This window comes from Lepisosteus oculatus, chromosome 13 (assembly GCF_040954835.1).
Source record: "Lepisosteus oculatus isolate fLepOcu1 chromosome 13, fLepOcu1.hap2, whole genome shotgun sequence".
NCBI lineage: Eukaryota > Metazoa > Chordata > Actinopteri > Semionotiformes > Lepisosteidae > Lepisosteus > Lepisosteus oculatus.
The window spans coordinates 2,081,110-2,102,689 of record NC_090708.1 but is presented as its reverse complement, the minus strand read 5'-3'; the positions used below and the strand labels follow the sequence as shown (position 1 = coordinate 2,102,689).

The 21,580-nt window shown below is 48.6% G+C and overlaps 2 protein-coding genes across 19 annotated transcripts in view; one reads left to right on the top strand and one right to left on the bottom strand.

Moving 5' to 3' along the window:
• Positions 1-21,580, top strand: part of cp (ceruloplasmin) — a 430,985-nt gene that overhangs the window by 248,437 nt on the left and 160,968 nt on the right. The gene's annotated exons all lie outside the window — the stretch shown is intronic.
• dlg1a (discs large MAGUK scaffold protein 1a) overlaps positions 1-21,580 on the bottom strand; it is a 170,864-nt gene that overhangs the window by 105,938 nt on the left and 43,346 nt on the right. The window contains exon 1 of one of the 18 annotated variants that reach the window (XM_069197374.1): positions 8,464-8,957. The exons of the other annotated variants lie outside the window; for them this stretch is intronic. Within the exon in view, the coding sequence (XP_069053475.1) occupies positions 8,464-8,655 (192 nt within the window). The 5' untranslated portion in view covers positions 8,656-8,957. Of the gene's footprint in view, positions 1-8,463; positions 8,958-21,580 lie in introns of those variants that run through there. 18 annotated transcript variants of the gene reach the window in all.

The following is a 21,580-nucleotide window of genomic DNA, read 5'->3' as shown; positions in this document are numbered from 1 at the left end:
GAACTTATTCAGCAACAGGCACAACAGCAAGAAGTGCAACTGATCTAAAGAGTAGTCCTGCTTCTAGACCAAGGTGTGGCTGAAATGCTCAGCACTGGTTCTGGAGACGCCCCGGCTATTTGCAAACTTCTTAAATTCTTCAAGACCATCACACAAGCTGCTTCAAAGACCACAATACACTGGTACAGCAGTTTTTAGTTTTTAATATCGCAGTGTCTCCCAACAATATATAAAAGAATCATGTGCTTTTTTCTTGGAACTAATTAAAAAGGTTTTAACAATGTGTTAGGTGACAGCTGCTGTCATCAGGTGTCTACTTGGCAGCGCCTAAGCACATGTTTAACGACTATTCCAAACTTGTAGAATTTGCTTTAAAAATAATTCTTCATATCCTATTTAAAAAATCGGAGCACTCTTTAAGAAACACTGCCAAAAAGAAAAAAAAAGTCCCCCCGCATCCTGAAGAATCCCACAGCTGAAGCTGAAAGAGCCACACTCTCGTGAGCAACAGGCACCCCTGAACACCGATGTACGGGACACGCACTCTGCTGGCGTGCAGTGGGAACACGGGCACGATGTACCGGACACGCGCTCTGCTGGCGTGCAATGGGAACACGGGCACGATGTACCGGACACGCGCTCTGCTGGCGTGCAGTGGGAACACGGGCACGATGTACCGGACACGCGCTCTGCTGGCGTGCAGTGGGAACACGGGCACGATGTACCGGACACGCGCTCTGCTGGCGTGCAGTGGGAACACGGGCACGATGTACCGGACACGCGCTCTGCTGGCGTGCAGTGGGAACACGGGCCTGAGGGATGCAGGGCTTGAAAAAGAAAGGAACGGCACCTGGAAGAGAAGGTTACGCTCTTCAGGAACTTGCAATCTGGCACCTTGCAGCTGTTCAGGCAGCTGGAGAGCGCACCGGTGCACCCCGCATGTGTCAAGGAGCGGACGTCTTCCTGTGACACTCAGAACTCAGGTGGTCAGAGCTGAAATGTGGCTGAAACGCAGTCTTCTCACTTTCAAATCAGGGGGCAGTTGAACACATCCAAAGGGGGGGGGAAATGAAGTGGAGAAAGCCTTCTTATGCACAGTGAGATAAACTGAACTGCACTGAATAATTCGGCCTTATTGTCACATGCACATTATAATGTTTATCTTCAAAGATGATCAAATTACATTATACTTTAGAAAATTGAATTTGATGTCAGTTCCTTCAATTGATGAGAACTACATTAACAACTACATTAGTGCAGGATGCATACCGAGCTGGGGATTAAGCACAGAGTCAGCTGCACTCAATAACAAGATCGTGTTTTGACGTGCTTAGATGCTCTTTGGTAGTGCACACTGGATAAATGTGAACAAATTGGATACATGATGAAAAATGCCATGTCTGTTTGATGAGCAAAAAAGATTCTTAAAAAAATGTACTGCCTCCCCCACAGTGAAATCAAGATTAAGTCGTAGAAGTGTGTACAGTACATCACTGGGAACTATGAGACACGATTTAGGTGAACATTGTAGATCTCTCATCATGCTGTGTAACTTTTCAGAGCTCGGAAAGCAGAAAAAAGGCTAGTAAGATCTCTAAAAATTCTCGTAAAAAATATTCTTGTAATACAAGAATAAGAGAAGGAGCAGAGGCACAAGGAATGACATTTTCTTTCAGTTCCTGAATAAAGCTTCTAACGCAGGGAGACTGTGCTGACCTGCTCTGCTGCTCAACCCCAGCCCACAATGGAGAACTAATAAATTGTTCGATTTCCAATGTCTCAGAAACGACTTCTCAAGTCTAGCTTTGAACTGTTTCGCATCATTCGGAATTTAAATGTGTGCCACGCTTCTAACACATTAGAATGCCATGTCCCAGTAACCCAACAGGGCTGCTCAGCGAGCTGGCTCTGCGATGGCCACGCCGCTTCGCTCTGTGAGAGCATCCCCCATTGTTGCAAAGGGCCACAGTGGCAGCCCCTGACAGGCACAAGTCCAACACCTGTTTTCAACTTTCACCACAATTTCAGCACTTTTGTTCCACAGCTACTTGCACACAGCTTTCACGTTAAGGAGAATTGTGAACAGACGTGAGTGAGTGTTTGGCATTTTAACTTAACAATATAAAGTCTAGGATAAGCACTTCATATCGCTACTGCCCAGAACAGGGATATTCACTCCCGTCTCGGAGGGCTGCAGTCCATCAGGTTTTGCAGCAGACTTACTGTATAATCTCTAGTGAGGAGAGACACAGAAACTGGAAAAAATAGACACTGTAAGTGAACAGTTAATTCAAATAAAGTCATTAAAAATCTAGGGGGCGTGAAAAGCAGAGGACACTGCATCCCTGCAGGACCAGGAATCAATATCAGTGCTCTAGAGCTCTATAATGCACCCAAGCAATCTCCCCTAATAACGTTAATACTTTAGTTTGCAACACCTGTCTTCAATCACTTAGGAAAAGCATCTTAACTGTAGCATCCTAGGATGAGCGCAAGTTCAATAACTTTACAAGAGGTATCACTGAAGGAGGTAAAGAATAAAAATACCTAACATGCTCAATGAATGAGTGAATAACTGTCCAAGGGGGAGCCAATATCTGTGGCTGCAGCTGTAAAACGCACTACGCAATATTTCAGTATCGGGGCTTTAACGATGAAAGCTCCTGCATCACTCCCTGAGCTCAAGTGCCCGGTGCAGCATGTAGCAAAGGGAGAATCTCCTGGCACCGAGCGCATCCCTCTTGAATTTAACCTGGAGGAGAAGCTTCCTGGTGCGCTCTGTCCTGGGTGCAGTCACACATCTCGGGAGTGAGCAGAGGTTAACTTCTGGAAACGGGTCTCCAGTGGAGATCCCCCCCCCCGCCGGTCCGACAGGCGTCACGCTGGAGCAGGAGTAGTCCTGGTTCTGGTGGGCAGGTCCAGTCTCAGGTGAAAGGGTGCTGTTGGCACCTGTGTTCCTCCTCCCAGCTTCACTGGGTCCTGGTCTGTTTTGGTACTGGTACTAACCCGGAGCTCTGGAGTGCTGGGGCTCACAATGTCAGTGGGGAGACAGCGGAGACTTGGGGTGCTGCTGCTGATGCACGAGGGCTTCAATGCAACTGTTTGACCAGATTTTAGGGGTCCCTAGATAAAAACCTGGTAAGGAGTACAAGTGAAGGCAGACGACTAATACCTGTGTGGTATTTTACTGCTTAAAATGGAACATCAACAGTGTATTTCTTTGCTGGACTTACTAAAACTAATTTAGCATGAAGTTTCGCCCTACAAAGTATATAGTGGAAATTTAAACCAGGAAAGCATCCAGCAGTCATTAGTAAAAGCAGTATTGGAAACAAAACCAATGCAGTCGCTCTTAAGAGCAAATTTTCCACATTTGATCAGTTGGGGGAGGGGCTGACAAACTCTTCCCATAGGCAGGATTTCATTCCCCGTTTATAAGCATCTGCGAGATGAAAAACTGCACAAATGCTCACTATGTTACATGTCTTTATGCCAACACCACCCAATTCAGCTGGGTGGTGAACCAATACAGTACTATGCAACAGTTAAGGACATATTGAAGTGCCCCGTGCCTTATTCCACAGAGTGAAGAGGCAATACAACAGATTGCACTTCTTTTCAACACAGATGGACATTCAGGCCAATGCGCAGCTGGAGTTCGGTTCAGCAGATAAAGAGGGAAACATGGTTTGGGAAAAGCCCCTGGATGAATATACTGCAGAGGACAGGTCTGCTGTTCTCGCCAGGGTACCCAGGTGAAATCCAGGAGTAATCGGGCTTCTAGAAGCACTTCAGATCCGGGACGCCGGCTGACTCACGAAATCCAAAACCCAGACAGGTGGATGGGGCGTTAAAAACGGGAAGGAACCTGGGATGTTTGCTGTGCGGAGGGTACGAACAGAAGAACAGATGGTGGCTACATTAATACGATCTCCACTTGAAGACCAGGGGGTCAGGGAGACAGAAATAAGATGGGAGTGACGAGATAAAGAGGCGATTCAAGTCCGTCTCCTCTGTTTTCTTAAAAACACCAGCAAGACTAACTAGACTTTCTCAGACTGCTGAGAAAACAAATACAGAAATAACATCATGCACTGTCCCCAACAAACTCCCCCCCCTCCGGATAATGTTATCCTTTTGGTCTTTGCAGACCAACTGCTTTCTAGAAAAATCTCTTCTTCCATTGGGTCTGTGGGATTTTAATACACTGCAGCAGGCCAACCTTTTAAACCACAAGCAGACATGGCACTGCATTCATCATCAGTTCATCCACCAGACATCTCATTACCCCCAACACTTGTGCACCTTGCAGTACTGCTCTGCACTCTGTGGTATTCAGGAAACCCAGTTTTAATTTGCGAATTTTAAACACTGCTTGTTATTCAAATTATTCTGAAATCCGTACTTTTGGGATTAAGGCTGGTCTGGTGGCAAAGGAAACAAGTCTGCGCACCTCCAATTGATACAGCACACGTTGACAGCAGGAGCTGGGTGTTTCAAAGATTTTTTTCCCCCCATCTTTTCCTGTGTAACCCCACCTTGACAATCAGTCTCAATTCTGATTAAAACACCCCCCATCGCCGCAGGGAGACATCACGAGGAGAACGGCAAGCAGAAGGAATCCGATACGAAGACTGTGCTTCACCCAGCCGGGAAGAATTCATCATCTCATTAGCCTGAAATTAAGTCATTAGCCTTCTGCGGAGACTGACAGCTTTTCAAAATTCGACAACAAGGGGAGAGTCAATGGAAACTGCGTAGAGTTAAGTGTGAAGGGACAACAGAAGGCACTCTTTTTTTTTACACAAAGGAGCGTGGGTGTGTAGAACATCAAACTGCCAAGTCATGTTGTGGGTACTGAGTCACTGGTGTCGTACCGTGCCAGCTTTGATGCAGCTACTGATCAGCAAGATGACCCAAACACACCTCCTTCCACCTTCCAGCCCTTCTTCTCCTCCAGCACATTTCTGGATGAAGCACCAAACATGTGATTTGCAGAGATATGCAACTCCCCCACCTCCCTACAAAAAACAGCACTGCAGGTTCTTAGGAACACATCTGCCAGCTGCATTCAAACTAGAGCTGAGAGCTGCAGCTGAGAGACAATGCACTTACTAAATAATAGTGCGGTCCCTGCAGCACAAATTTAGCTGGATCAGTTCCCCCCCACCCCACTGTACTTAGTCTGAAATCTACTGGGTTTTTATTTTCTTACCACTTCATTGAAGCTTGCTTAACATCCAGTGAATAGACTGCATGTTTATGAGCGGGTCTGGACAGCTTTGATTGCTAAATTGATGTGATTAAAAAAATAAAGGCTGTGTTACTACTTTGTGTACACAACACTGGATCTCATGGACCAGTACGAATTTGCTGCAGTCCCAAACTGCAAACCTTATTATAGGATCCTTTTAATGAAGGGCTGCACAAAGAACTACAGTTACGCAAGCACTCTTGGTCATCTTCTAAACTGTTGCCATTCCTTAAGATTTATAAACTAGCAGGCTCTCCAAAGTGACGTTTAACCGTGATGACTTCAGAAGACCACTTTTTCTACATATAGGATCCAACTCTCATCCACAAAACTGATTCCATGCACACAACATACACACAAGAAATAAGTCAACATACAATCAAGAATGTCATACCATAATAATGAGCACTGCTGACCAGGGCCAGGTCAGAGCTAACACAGTAGTTGATTTGACGATGTTAAAACACTTAATTTTATAGAATATAGATGTACTGGTAACAATGAGTAACAAGTATTGCTTGGCTACTTTAATACTACAGGACTGCTGTGTTCAGCCATGAGCATCAAATAAGCCATCAAATATCAGTCATCAAAAAGCCGCCCACTGAAGAAGTGAAGAAGGGTGGTCTGTGGAAGACCGCACACTCCATATCCCCACTGTGTAAACTCTCCACGTGCTACCTCTGATCGGGAGCCCCAATCCCCGATGCCAACACCATCAAGAGGGACAGACGCCCCGAGGAACCCACTCTTAATGACTCCCCCTTTCAGCTACCGGGATCGGCTTCAGTCCCGATCCCGCACATTTCCGCCGGACTGGGAAACGACGAGGAAAACAAACACTGACAAGAAGAATCAGGGTTTACGGGTTACAGAACCGAACGGACAGTACCCCAGGAGCTCGAGCCTTTTTGTAGTTTTTTTTTTTACTTTCCCTTACTTGGTCTGCGTTTTTTTCCGATTTTGTCTCTCGAGTATTAATTGCTAAATTTAGCAGCAAAACAAAACCAGCACACCACCTAAACAGCTGTTGCGCGCTCTGAACTTTGCCCTGTCCTTAAATACTCTTCTAGTTTTTAAAATCTAAAAACCTATGCAAAAACACACATACAAAGTGGAGAGAGGAAACCCGGCCCTTAATACTACAGTAACGCCCGTCTGCCCAGAACAAGATGCCTCTCAACAGAAGTTCAACATGAGAACAAGCCCCAGGTACCCTGGCAGGAACACGAGGGCACAACCGCGGCCTCTGTGAGCCAGCTCGTTCCACACGTGCGCCTTTCCTGTGGGAATGTCACATGGACTCTTCCCGCATTTCCCTGAGGTATCGGCAGGGGGGGAGTAATTGATAGCGCACATCTGAATTAAATCTGTAAAACAGCACTTCAGCAGCTCACACAGATTAACGCACAATTGCCCAGGAAGATTAATTGGTGCATTGGGTCTAGTAGCAGCTGCTCTCGTTCTTGAGTGTGCAGAAATCCCTTCGTGCCCTACGGAGTGCTGCGCCTCACCGTACAGTAGCGTTTACAGACCAGGAAAAGGACGTGTGGGAATAAAATACGGATCTGGACCGGAGGCTGTTCGGTTGAAAAAAGTAACAATACTGTTGAACTCTCTGAACAGAAATAGAAAAAAAATATTCCCTCCCTTTCATCAATGCTATAATATTAAAATATTTTTAAAAAACTTCTGGATCACTCAGACCTGGTAAACAGCTGTGGGCACAATGAAATTTGCAAGAGAGAAATCGCCCACCTTGAAACTGCTGAACTGGAATTCGCACAAAAAAGTTCTTGCACTTGCAACAGTCCTCAACTTCAACAGTCGCCCTCGTTTCCCAGCGGTCGAGAAGATACCTCATCCAGCAGGTACAGCACTGCTGCAGCACCAGCCTGAACCCCTGAGCTCATGTTTACTTGTCCAAAAAACAGCTCATGGAGAAGCGAGGCTCAAATGGTTGTTAATGCAAGTTTTTTTTTTTAAAAGAACAAGCCAAAAAATACTAACTTATTTTTCAGGGTTAGCCAGAGTACTGCCTAAACAGGAAACCTTCTCGATTTGGCCTTGATGAGCTCAATTTCTTAAATTCCAAGAAACCCTTTTTCTAAATGCAACTGCACGCGGTTCTGTCAGGACACAGACCAGCTGACACTCCGGAACCTACTGGACCCGTGTCTGAATGCTGGCCCAAATAGAAATGCCCCAATGGGCTGCCACAGAACAATAATTTCGGAAATCCCTAGAATTCTTCTTATTACGACTCTCTGAATCCACTAGAAGTCAGAAAAGATCGTTAAAGTAAGGCAAGAATGGTGGATTGTGCCCTTCCAGCTGATCTTAAGTTAACAGAATGCTTCCAGCGTGACAATATTCAGAAAAAGGTGGTTACATAATTAAAACAGCTGAAAGACTTGGGAAAGGGCATCTTGCCAACCTCTTGAAATCACTCGGTTAAAATGTATGCCTTACTTTACAATTACAGCATCACTTACTTTTGGTAACTTAAAGAAAAAAAAGGTTGCTGCAGACTAGTGTGATTTTATGGGTCGTGTAGGAGTTTACAGTGTCTACCACATACCAGGCTCGTTAGACACGGCTCTCAGTAAAACAGTTCAAAAGCAATACTTCTGAAAGAATTATATTTAACATTCTGCAAAACCGAGATTTCAAGGGATTGATGGAAGCAAAACAAGGTGCAAGAAATAGGCATATGAATGCACGGTTTATATATAGAAGAAAAGCATAAACTGCCTGGGGCATAGCTGCTATTCACCAAATCACTTCTGCCAATACACGTCAGGAACCATTCCCAGGCTTGTATTTCTACAGACAGGTCTCTGGTGGCATTAGTCCTTTAAAGACATCTGTACCGCTGCCCACAGAAAAATTTCCAACGATCATTAATTAATTATTTACATACAGCACACAGCAAAATAAGCTTTTACATAAGAGTTTAGCAGTGCACATACGTGCTGATTAGTCACTGCCACAGAAAGGTCCACTGCTATCAGACAGTCGCTCGCCTGCTTCCTAGGCTGACGACAATTAGTGACATTCATCAAGGCTAGAGTTTGGAGACGGCACTCAGCAGAGCCAGACCTCTCAAATCCCTTCAGATAAACAAATCCCTGCATCTGTGCATTCCCCCCAGCAGACTGCTAGGGTACCAGAAAGAAAAAAAAAAACAGAGGGATGTATTCACTCACCTTGCATCCAAACATCAAAGAGATGGTGCTGTTGGTGCATGCTACCTTACAGTGGCACAGCATCGGGGAAAAGCAGTCCAAGTTTTTGATGCTGGGAGACATTTTTTCAGTGCCCGGGCACTTCAATCGATCAGAGATCGAGAGCCCGGAAAAATGCTTGTGCAAGCGCTGCCTGCTGCTTGACTTCAACATCTACCCTCATTCCACAGCTCTAACACTCGGAGAGAAAGAGGAAAGAAACAGAAAATGTGGCTCCTTCTTCCAACATCCCCTTACTGTTGGGTCCTTCAGCTCCGGTTCCTCCAAGAGCTATTTTTATTCTGGTTTCGTCAGCCCTTGTGTTGATGTTTTGTTGGGTTTTTTTTTGCTTTTCTCCTGTGCTTCTTCTTGACACAGAAATCAGTACAATCCGATACAGAGGTATTTACAAGGAAGCCATAAAAAAGCCATCGTGTTTGCCGGTGTGTCTGTGCCCACACAGTCTGGGGGCGGGAGGGGGGGTCCCCACACGGGTCTCCTGGGGTTTTTAAGTGTCTCTGGGGTAGGAGGGGGTGGGGGGGGAGGGGAAAGAGAGGGGCAGAGTCTCTCCCGAAACTCGGAGCTGAATCTCCCACGGTCGCTCCACCTGCTGCAGTGGAACTACAGCCGTAGCGTCCATGAAGAGGGATACTCCAGCAGAGCCGCTGTTCCCACACACACACACACTCCTAGCCACACGACGCCGGGAGTGGGAGTGGGAGGGGGGAAGGGGGAGGGGGCCGGGCTGAGCCGAGCTGTTGCAGCATGGGGCTCATTACATGGCCTGCTAGAGACGCACTGAGCGCTTTCCCTGCAAGGTAGCGTTTGCGCCGCATCACTGGAGATAAAAAGAGCTCCGGTCTGACTGAAGGACTCGGGGAATATTGAGACGGCACACGGGGATGGCCAGCCTTGGACAGATGACGAAGAAGCACGGGTCCTTTTCTTTTTTTTTTCCTCCCCTCCCGTGCGCCAACGTCCGAGCACTTCTGCCAGGGAGCGAAAGAGATGGGAGAATGGGGGGAGGGAGGGAGGGGTCGGGGCCAGAACCTCAGCAGCTGATTCGACAGGACCGACGATGACCTCTGGCATCTCGTTCGCACTGAAGAAACGAACAGCGCAGATATCGGTGAGCGGTACGGACGGACAGGATTAGATGCTGATGGCCTCTTCAGAGTAGCCGTGCTGGTGGTGGTGGGGAGGTAATGGGTACAAATTCAAATTCCTTCTGTACAAAGAACCTGCACGGGTTAAACAGCAGAATACGCAGATGATTCTGAGCAAAGCGCCGCCGCTCACTAATGCCTAGAAGCACAGCCCTCGTGTCCAGAACTCAAGCTGTCAGCTTCTGGCCCAGTGAGCGGGCCGTGCTGAGCAGGCAGCCCCAGGACAGTGGTTATTTAAACGGGTTTGAAAACTGCTGCAGATACGCCAAGCGCAAAGTGGGGGGAGGGGTGTTCCCTATGACTTTGCTTCTCTTGCTCCGTTCAGCCGGAACATATTTTAACAGCGAACGGCTGAGCTCTTGGTCACTCCTGGTATCGGAAATGCTAATAACGAACAATTAAGGCAAATGCATTTCCTTCCTCTCAACCATTAGGACACGAATACATTTTCTTCTTTTACAACAGGTGCCTACAGAAGAAAGAGCTTTCTAAAATTAAGTCCTCACAAACAGGTACACAGCTGCCACAGTCAAAGTAAGAACTTCAACGTAGTTTCTAAAACGTGCTGAACTGTTGCGAAACACTCAACACAGACACACAGATATGTCAGATGACAGAGGGGTCTCAGGAATCCCGTGGGGAGATTGGAACTTTCCCCCTGGTCTTTCGGGATCGTGTTTCTCGTGCCACCGAGGAAGAAAGCTCGGCAGCGATTCCGCGGACTGCCTGCCTCAACTGGCAAGCAGGACAGCCCCTGGGCAGTTCTCCGTCTCGCCCCACAGGTCTCCCACTGGCCACCCGCACCGAGGGTGAGCCGATCACAGCGCGCAAGAGGGCGAGAGGAGCACTCGGGTCTCTGTCGGGCACACGGAGAATTCCAAACGGCACGACAAACAACCTCGGCTCCCCTTGCAACTGCATTTCCAGTTTTTATTCTGGCAAAACAGTCTTCCTGTCACCTTCATTCTGATCTACAGCCCACTCTCCAATGTTGGGCTTGATGGCTATAATTCTATCGCAGCCAAGAAACCACCAGGCACTGTGTGATCTAATCCTTGGTCTAAACTGGGCCCAGGTCAGTCAATGCAATCCATCTTTATGCATTGGGGGAGCATTCTCCTTTCCCAAATAAACAGGACATAAACCAAAACTACATCTCTACCCGAGCAGCTCCAAAATGCAGTACCTGCTTAATTTAAACTGCCTGTAGATCCTAAATCCTGTATCGGTTACTATATGTCTAACAGAAAATGTGATGTGATGCTGGCTGAAACATACCCAACTGGACTCGGGCAGACACTACCTCGCTGTGGAGTGCATGATACAGTGGCGTTTATGCATCTGCTCACCATCAGTTGATCTCCTGTTAAGAGCCGTTTAGTTACAAAATAAGGGAGCAGCTTAGTTATTGGCATCAATAAGCACCGGTGACAAAGGGTCCAACTGGAGCCTAAACCAGGAGAGACGGGTGTCCCCAGGAGACGGGTGTCCCTATTAAGTCCTCACGTTAACCTCTGCATCCCTGGAAGACTTCAAAAGCAAATTCATTCAGATTTTTTTCCTCGCAGAAGAGCATTCGCTAAAACCTGGTGCTGGTATAAGGATAAAATATAGTGTACAAGACATCAGCAAAAGGAAATGCAAAGAACATGCGAATCACAGGGACTTTTCCCACCTTTTCCCAGAAGGGAAGAACTCCTTACGCCGATATAAAAACAATTCCATCTGTCGAGATTATCAAAAGAAAAGCACCACAACAGTCCCGGTGACAGTAACTTGATCACATTGGGGCGTAAGGAGCCAGCGGGGCAGGGGCCAGGACTGCAGCTCCACGCACAAGGTCAGGCGCAGGGCCGCCGGCACCCCCGCCAGACGCCCACCCCACTTCGGACCACCTCTTGCTCCGCCTGAGCGAGCACATGCCCCTCCCCGCCCCCGGATCGCGGATCAGCAGGGCCCGGGGACAGGAGAGGGCAGCCCAGCCCCACAGACACAAACCCTGGGGCTCGTTATCACAGCCGGCCCCGGTCCCCCCCCCCTCCCGGCGCCGGGCCGGCCGCTCCCCCGCGATCCCGCCGCACTCGCGGGGACACGTGCCCCCGCCATCTTCCCGCTGCCGAGCGCACGGGGCTTTCGGCAGAACACGCGCGGCTGGCAGGCGCTCTAGAGGAAAAAACAAATCAAAGAAACCTCAAATCTGGTTCACTGCGGAGATGAAACACCGAAGCACGGCAAAGCAGAGGCTGGGGCGCACAGGAGGAAAGACTCTCTCCGGGTTTATGGGAGACTACTTTAATCAGCACAAGCGCAGCGAGCTCCAGCCTGAGCAGTGTCCCTGGGAACGCAGTCTGCCCCCAGCAGGGCACTGGTGTGTGTCCCGCCTGCGAGCGGATTCATGCTTCCTGCTGGAACTAAGAAGGGCGCAGGGGGCCTGGAACTAATTACACGCATGCCTGAGCCCGTGTGAGAAACGCCCCCGACAACGAAAGCCCCAAACGGCTTAAGATAACTACCTCTCGGGATGCGCCTCAGCTATCGGCACAATGCGGCAAGCCATCTCCGCACCTGTGCAGACACTGCAGACCTTTCTGCGCTCCCCGCTTTCACAATTGCAGCCAAGCCCCCAAAGTGATTCAGTGACATTTGGTGAAAAAGGAATAAACAAGGGCACGAGCCCGGCAGAGGACTCCTCTTCACTCCCGACACATGGGGAACGGGGGGGCCTGTTTGTTCAGCAGCTTTCCTCTTCAGGAGACTCAAATGTCGGGTCCAGAATTGCCAGCGTGCCGAGAGACATTAGGCACCATTAAAAAGGAATACTAGAACAGCAGTGAACATTTCTCAGCTGTTCATCAGATTGTCAAATGAGCAACACCAGATAAACTGATGCCAAGTGCATTGTCGTTTTAAAAGGAAGCCCGATTTACTTTATGCGGCAAATCGCATTCAGAATAATTTAACATTTTCCCTCTTTTAAGCTTAAGACCTTATCTGCCGATCAGTCTGCCCAGCTCCAGTGCAGTGTGCTAGAACGAGGCCTGTGAAGACTACAGACTGCTGAGCTCCTCCCGATACCTGCCGAGATTAGTGCAGAGGGAGATGAATAACATCTTCCAGCCAACAAGTAAAATAACTCATTTAGTCTTCACGGAAGTTATAATGTCTTTTGTGTGCGTTTGTAATAACAGATAATTCAAATGTACAGTACTTAAGTGTTGAGATATTCTTTTAAGATGCCAAAAGAGAAAAAATTAAGCTATTCTCAAGATACCGCTTCCAAGCAACAGTCTTGGCCTGCCAGATGCTGGACCCATCTAACATCTTTACTGTTCAGCTGCCTAAAATACATTCTTTTTTAGAACGAACGTGAACACCTGGGAATCTGCAACAGTGAAGGCACAACGTTTCTCACGGTCTCTCCTGTTTTGTTAAATTGGCCTGCATTCAGGGGCCACAAGTCGAAAAATAAAGACAAGGGCCAGTCACTCCACCCAGGGGGGGCCGCAGGGCGTCTGACCTCATGAACAGACCCTTCTTCGGACTTTTAGAGGTCTTGTCCTCATGGCAAGATCTCATCCACGAAATTTTGTGTCACAAAACCACAAATTTAAAAAAGGCATCGTAGCCCTAGAAAGAGTTCGGAGAAGAGCGATACCTGGGATAGTCCCATACAGCCAAGTTAATGGAGATAAACCTCCTTAGTTTGGACCGTGAGAGACTGAGGAGTGATATGATATTAGCAGAGAAAATGCTCGGGGCCATAGACGGAGCCGACTCAGGAGACCCCTTCCTACTCTGGGACAATAAAAAATAAAAGCGGACTCGTTTAGGGAGGAGAACGCGAAGAGCTCCTCTGGGCAGAGCATGGAAGTGGCGTCTGGAACCAGGAGGCTGAGGTCCAAACTCTGGGCTCCTACAGGAAAGCGCAGGAGACCCCCCCCCACCACCCCTTTTTCCATCACATCCGTGGACACGGCCCGACGGGGCCCACAACGCGGAGGACCGGCGCCAGGAGCCTTCGGGACACACACACGGACACGGAACTTCGGTCTAACCCCCCACCATAGGATCACCCGGGCCTGGAGTCCTCAGCAGTCCCCCAGTTTCAGAGACCCCACCCCCAGACAATCACCTATCCGCCGGTCTTTGAAGAGACCCACTGCACTGCAAGGACCTCCAGTCGGCAGCGGTAACTTGTCAATAACATCTGATGGGTCACGGTTTACAAAACGGGATTAAGCCAATTATGAAAAGCAAGAGTCATTAGCGGTACATTAGCAAAGCTTTACCACCCACAAACAGCTTATTAAAACTAATCGTGTGTATTAAAAAACTCAACACTCTGAAGCGCCTTGAGGCCTCGTTTTTCCGCCTGTAATTAAAATGGGGAAAGAGGCTCCCGACAGCCCAACTTCCTCCTTGATCCAACAAATACAGTAAATACCTTTTACTGCTGTCAAACTATTCAGTTTAACTTGCACACAACTCCCGCTACACACAGCTGAGTTCCTCCGTTAGCATCCCCCTCCTCCCACATTCGCTTCTTCAGCAATACTTGTGATGTGCTGGGCTTCCTGCACCATATCCTTGTCAGAGCGGTTATTTCATTTTAAGTGGGCAGATAATCTGGATTCACAGTTGCGTGGTTGGGAACTGGCTTTCGAGGAATTAAGCCGGAATTACGTTGCGTAACAAGCAATTGGGCAGAAAGGCTCATCTGTGTCCTTCCCTTCCCCGAGCTGAGACATACAAGGAACAAAAAAAAACAAACCACGCAGCACTTTTTCCTGCAGTGGGATGACAGCCCAGTCCAGAGGGACGCGCCCCAGCCTGCCCTGCGATTGGATGCGCCACACAGGCGGGCGTGAATCACGTCTCCAAACAAGGCAACCGCCCTTGCCGAGCAGCCCCCCAGGGGAGGGCTTCACGCCCCCGGAGGCGATCGCTCCCGTCTTCACCTGCGGCCCCAGCAGTGCCGCTCTTCGTCCAGCCCGCCCGCCGCATTTACAGCGACTAGAGCCGGAAGGCCTGGCTCTCCCCGCCACCTCCCGCCTCCCGACCCTGGCTCTCGGTCCCCAGGCTTCCTGCGCATAAGCCCTGCGCTGGAGCTGGGCCGCCACGCAAGCCGCATGGCACACGGAACTGAGCGGCTCTTAGGGTAACGCTGAAGGCAGAAATAACAGCAGAAACCCGTGTCGAAGATATCGCTCTCCGGCTGGTTAGGAATCAGCCCTGCCAAACCCGGAGCACCTGTTCTCAGAGCGCAGAAGGACCCGCAGTGAGGAGCAGTCACTTCAGACATGCTTGGACCTTTAACATCCCAAAAACAGGCTCTGAAGTGACACAGAAGGAACAGGAACACCACCAGGGTTCTGTCTCATAATTTCATTCTCTCCAGGAGACGAAATGGTACTAAAAGGTAGGTGGGCAAGTCTGCAGTGTTTTTGCCGTGAATGTTGTTTAGGCGGGAAGAAGCCGGAAAAAAATGCCGGATTGTAAGAAGAATTCAGAAGAGGGAACGGGAGCTCGACAGAAAACCAGCGGCCAGCACACTGATCGAACCAAACAGGAACATTAGCAAACATTTGCACTAACCAACAGCAGGGAAAAAAGGCCCCAAAGATTCATTTGTACAGATGAGACCACAAGAAAGGTATATCTTTGAAACCACTGTTTTCATTTCCGAGAACGGCCTTTAATCCCGTATTAATAAATGAGGAGGGCTTCCCTGACAGACGTGAGCAGGGCTGGCCAGGTACAAGACCTTTGAATTCAAGGACTGCCCCTCTATCCACAGTCTTCAAGTAAACCAGGTATGTCGTCAGCAAAAAGTAAGAAATGGCTGCTTCTCTGAATTTCAACAGCTGCCTCTCAAAGAAAAAATAGATTTGATGGGAACTCAACAGCTCCAGGTCCCATTTTTTGGAGTAGGCCATCTGCTTGCCAACAAAAGACTGCTCTCGATATCCCTGCACGTGGCCCATCAGCAGAGCACGCCCACAGACACAGAGCCAGTTTCCTAATGACGACAGGCCACCAAGGAGTAGGATTTCCAACAAGCCCAGCTGTTCCACTCGAAATGAAAGGCTGAGCAGTTCCTCCACGTAGCTGGAGAGCACAGAAACTCTATGGTGCTGAGACTTCTGCAGGGAAAAAAGCTTCCAAGTTCTATTGTGTAGCAGAGATCATTTAATTTTCACATGTGCAGCTGCTACCTTTACAGGATTAGAGGAGGTACAGAGCACATACCAAATGCACTGTCCCTCACTGACTGATAGAGCAGAAATCAGACAAACTCCTGGTCTGCTACAAGCAGCTATGGGGGCAGTTCTATAATTACACCAAGGGCGCAGACCTACACTGAAACAATTGTCCAAGCACTATTTTGGGGAGGTGCTTATTCAAACATCTTTGGAACACCGTGAAAAACTTTTTTTTTTCTTTGTACTGGCCCAATTAGCAAGCTGGTAATGATTTAATTTATCTGCATATCGCAGTTCTAATTCAGGACTCCACACTGACGAGCAGCGATAAACGTGTGAAGTCAGAAAAAAACCCTCTGAGCACAACCCTGAAAAGGGCAGGAAAAGGCAGGATTCCGTGTGTGCAACGCATGCCTCAGCAGCAAACATTCCCTTTGCCTCTTCCCTTTTCTGCCTTTCATCAGGAAGGTCAACGATCTCATCAAGAAGAAAATGCAATCGGAACCCAATTCTCTGGAAATGTCACGACCGCATGATCATCGCATGAGTGACATCAGGAAAGTGGCGCTGTCCGTCACAGCAGTCCGCATCAGGGGAGAGGGCAGTAAGGAGAGCGGACCCCTAGACACAGGCGAAACGGACCATCCAAGCACACCTTCCTGGTGCCGCCCATCCCTCAATCCCAGCAGCTATGGGGGATGTTCAGGTTCTGATCCAGCCCAGTACAGGGGGAGGGAGCTCACCTGTCTGCAGCTCTAAAACTGCAGTGTGAAGCAAGACACCTGCAGTACAAAATAAGAGCAGGCATGAAGAGAGCCCTCACAGCCAGAACGCTTATGGGCATACAAGACGAACAAACTCGTCACTTGCACAACACGACCTACCTCCTCAACCAGAACGCACCCCTCAGAAGTGGCCGTATACTACTGTATTAGCAGAGCGATTTTGTGGGGGGTTTATAAATTCAGGACAGACACTTTTCTCTTGATCTTACTGGTCTCCAGAAAGACTAGAATCAAACATATACATGTATAAAACACCCATTAAAAGTGAGACCCATGGTGCATCTATTTGGATATCGGCGCAGGGCAAGAGACGAGCCGCTCCACAGCGCCCAAGGTCACACACTGCATCAGCAGCCAGTAGGAGTGTTCATGCAGGCAGGGCATCCATGACTAACCTCAGTCAAAGAGCTGCACTGCACCGGCCTGCAAGTGCCCAGCTAGCCGAGTCTGCGGATTGCGACGACAATCACTGCAAACTGGAGAGATCCTGTAAGGTCCCCCTCCCGGCACCAGAAACCCTGCTCTCATCCAGCAGTGACTGCAGAGGCCAGGGGGCCCCCGCTTCGGGCACAAGCCCCCAAATCCAAGGGCAGCACGCCACTGACTGTGAATACAACTGACACTGAAACACACCCAGATTCATCTACAAGGCAAGAGCAACGACTGAGGACCCCATGCAGCAGAGAGGTGGTAAAATAAGGTTTAAAAACCCAGACATGATGAAGATGAAACCGATGATCCCAATATAACAGTATAAGTAGTGAACAGAAACACATTTCACAGAAATCCAACAAATGAGTCCTTCGTGAAAGAAAGCGGTGGTTTTTCTATGGGAAATGATGCTCAGAAACAACTTTGCCAATATTTTTAACAAATATTTAAATTCGTCAACAGCACCATTTGGAGAAAAAGTAAAGGGGTCTTTGTGCCTCCTCTTACGTTACAGAAAAGCACATGGTCTTGGGGGACAGCGCGCGATGATCAAACCACTGCTGGTTAGAATGAAGGGTGTTCAGTTAACCCAGCATGCTGGTTAACCACATTACAATTCCTCTTGTGTTTATTTCCCCCATCTCAGTGGAAAGGACAGGAATCTGTGTCCCAGAAGTCCTGACAGCAGCATCGCCTGGCCTCCCCGGAGACGGACAGCAGTGCGAGCTCTCCAGCGCGCACTTCCATCACCCACCAAATTCTTCAGCGAACCACAGGGAAACCAAGAAGAAGAAAAAAACGGTTTTAAAACACCCGCCCCAGCCAAAGGCGTCGGTGAAACGTCGCAGCATGCGTTTCCGCGCGGGAACGAGACCCCAGAGCTCGCAACAACCAAACAAAAGGAGAGCAACAAAAAAACAGAACTTCGTCCAAAAGCCTTCGGACAAACCTTATAAAAAAGGACTGCCAGAAACTGGAAACTAGAAAAAGCACCGATAAGGACGGTTCCGTGTCGTTCACTAGTGCACAGTAATGACCTGTGCTTGTGGAAATGATACAAAAAAACACTGGCAAACACACTGGCTGCTGGGGTGTCCCATTACCCCACAGACAGGACCTGGAACCCACACAACCAGCACACTAGCAAGGGCAGGCAAGTGAATGCCATGCTTATGCTCCGTTGGCAAGAACAAGGAACGGTTATTTTCCTGTGGAAAGCAGTACTGCGGGCTGCCATGTGTTGCTGTTGATCGCCACCTTGTGGACGACCCGGGACCTGCAGAGCCAGGCTCTCTGGGAGAGGGACCGACCGAGTCGGCCGTTACCTCATCCCGACACACAGGCGAGTAGCCAGCGTCACCTCAGGTTCAGCAGGAAAACAGCGCAATAGGAATGCAACGGTGTCTGCGCGAGAACGGGACCTTCTTCCTGACCGCCAGAAGCAGAAATCGATGCCAGCAACCTTAGTGACCCCCCGGAATACACTCTCCTCCGGCTCGCAGTGTCATTCTGTCCTGTTGGCACAGGTGTGGAATAGCAAAGGGGAACCAGAGGAAAAAAGAGCTTCTCTTCCTTCGAGGTCAGCCTGCACAGGAGGATGGGATCTAAGCATTTTTGCAAATGAGCCAGCACAGCATCTCCTATCGAGTCACCACTTTCTTTCTGTCGAGCTGCGGTTTGAGAAGCTGAGAGCTGAACAGGACAGCAGGGCCTGAAAAAGGGTGTGAGAGACCTGCAGGGAAGAGAGACGGGCCCTTTCAAGGCACACAGCGCTTTCACGTGCTCAGACACGCACTGCGCCACTGCTACAGCAGAGGGCAGCATCCAACGGCTGAACACAATGATGCAAACTAAACCACCGAATAAAAAGTTAGAAAACCTTTCACAAAGCCTGCAAGCTACCAACTAACCCACAGAAAATATGAAAAAAAAAAACATTAGCCTATTCCTGGAATCTCATATGATATTAAAAAAAAAAACACCTGTACTCGATTCAAAAGATATTAGTACAGGAATAATAATCAAGGCCCAGAAATGGGTTGTACTGTGTGGGATGAAGAATGTTCTACTGAGAAACAATGACTGGTTGCTGTTCATGGATTAATAAACGGTAACTTAAAGTGGAAAAATACTAAACCAAATACAGTACATCTCCCTGGGCTTCTTGGGACGAAATTCTCATTTTGGTTCTGCAGTACTAAGACTTCCTTAATAGTGATATAATTCACTTTTAGATGGATCCCACAAAGCCCGAGACTTAAAATTTGCAAAATAACCACATTTTTTAAAGACGACGCTATTCATTCATTTTAGAAACAAATTAAACAGGACTGGAAGGACCGCCCAGAAGCCGTGTTTGAACTAATACACTTGCTTGACTGGAGCCTTCTCAAGCTTATTTTAACTCGGAAGTTGGGAATTCTCACGCTGCCTCTGAAAGGTAACCGTCACAGCGAGTCTCGCTATCGCCGAGTCCGTGACGGTGCTGGGCGCGCGCGTGCGGGTCTGCGGGACCCGGGCTGGGAGCCCCTGCTGTAGAGCGGCGCGGCCAGAGGGGGCGCTCGGCAGCACCAGGGGGTTCATTCCGCCAGGCTGTGACCAGCGAGGGGACCCCCGCGGGCCGGCTGCTCTGAACGCAACCAGGTGGCCACTGGTGACACAGCCCCATGACTCAGTGCCACAGTCACACTCGGCGCCCGCCCGGCACACCGACTGAGCCGCCCCCTGGAGAGAGAAGCCGCAGCCCCCAGAGCCGGCCGGGTTCATTCTGCCCTTCGGCACGCTGCAATACGACAATGAGGAGCCGTGACGAGCCTGCCGCTCGCCGGACAGCTCCGCGCCAAGCGGATCTGGGACAGCTGGTCTCCTGCATCGACACCCGCTTTTGCCCAGCGGGTATGGATGCAGGAGACCAGCTGTCCCAGACCCGCGTGTCCGTGTCCCTGCATCCGAGAAGGGGACAGGGCACTCCTGATAGCAGGGAGGGCTCTGTAAACACTGGGCTCAGGTCCCTGAACCTAGAAAGAGAACGGGTGCAGGGAAAACAGCTTAAAGGGGATCTGCAGTCCCAAGTTTCCAGACCAGTCATCAAATCTCAGCCACAAAATGAACCCACTGACGATATAGACAGGGGTAAAAAAAACAATTTCGAATTAAGCACAAAATTGTGAACTTTGTGAAAGAACTGTAAGTCCGCATGTTCCTGCGAACTGCTATGTGAAGTGGCCCTTCCTGTGCACCAGCCTCAATAATGAATAATGCAACGGGACGCACGAGAGAATAAATACAGGTTGTACAGCAAACATTCCACCGCAGAAATGTTGTGGCGTGATCTGCAGGCAGAATTAACAAGTGAGAAGTATTTGTCGGCAAAACCATCTCGAAATCGAGACCAGTACTTTTATTGATTCAAAGAGGTGTATTCACATGCCTGTTTGTTTACAACGTCTTGTTGCTTCGTTCCAAACAGCAGAACATGGTGTTGTGCGTACCTGGAGTTTTGTCTATTCTGAGATGCAAATTGGAAGTTTTACAAGTTAGGGTGTATGTTTTACTTTTATCACGGTCTGAAATGCACTCGTGCACGAAAAAACTGGTCCTGGAGATTCAGAGAAGTCTAGCCTGGAAGGAGGAATCTCTGGATTATCACACTGCTCTGTTGAACATCTCCTGATCTAAATACAGTGAAGCAGCTAACATCACATTATGGCGGCAAGGACTAACTGCATCAGAGGATGACATACCGCACATACATTTCGGTATGATATTTATGGACAAATGTCTAATGTGCCAAAAAGTCACAAATATAACTTTGGTTTAAGCACCACAGCATTTAGTACGGCGGTCAGATAATGATAGCTTCCAAATCCAGCGTATATTGCAAAGGAAATCCGGAATTCTTTAAATAGAACATGTAGCCATTTAATGGGATCCACAGTACACTTCCACTGCAGGTCTTCGATCTTTGCTAAACTATTCTCTACGTGGCTGAACCTTTATACTCCACAGAGTTTTCCAGAGATTAGACATTATATAATGCACATTCTCCAGCACTGCCTTAAAGCTGATGGTGTCTGATTTCTCAGCATTCATATCTGCCTCTGTTCTTACGGGACCAAGCACATGAACAATTTCCTTACCCTGACAATATCACGCATTCTCATTTACGCTCAGATGCTCTCAGTTCTGTCTCGTGACCCCCCCCCCACCCGCCTGCACTTCTCCAGACATTCAGGTCAATAGCTCTTTGACAAAACACTTCTCCAAAAACACACAAACGCAAAAAGAGACGAGAGCAGCGCAGCTTTCTTTAAACATACATCACATAGGCGCAGGTCTAAAAACGCTAATCATTTCCATCCGGCATCTACGTAATGAACTCAAGCCACTAGATCTTTCACTTAATATGTCTTGTCGAAAAAACCTAAACGAATTGTACTTAAAAGCCCTGACAGTTTTTTAGGCTACTCATCTCCAGATCTTAAGCCAATGGAAACTCTCAAAAGACCATGCA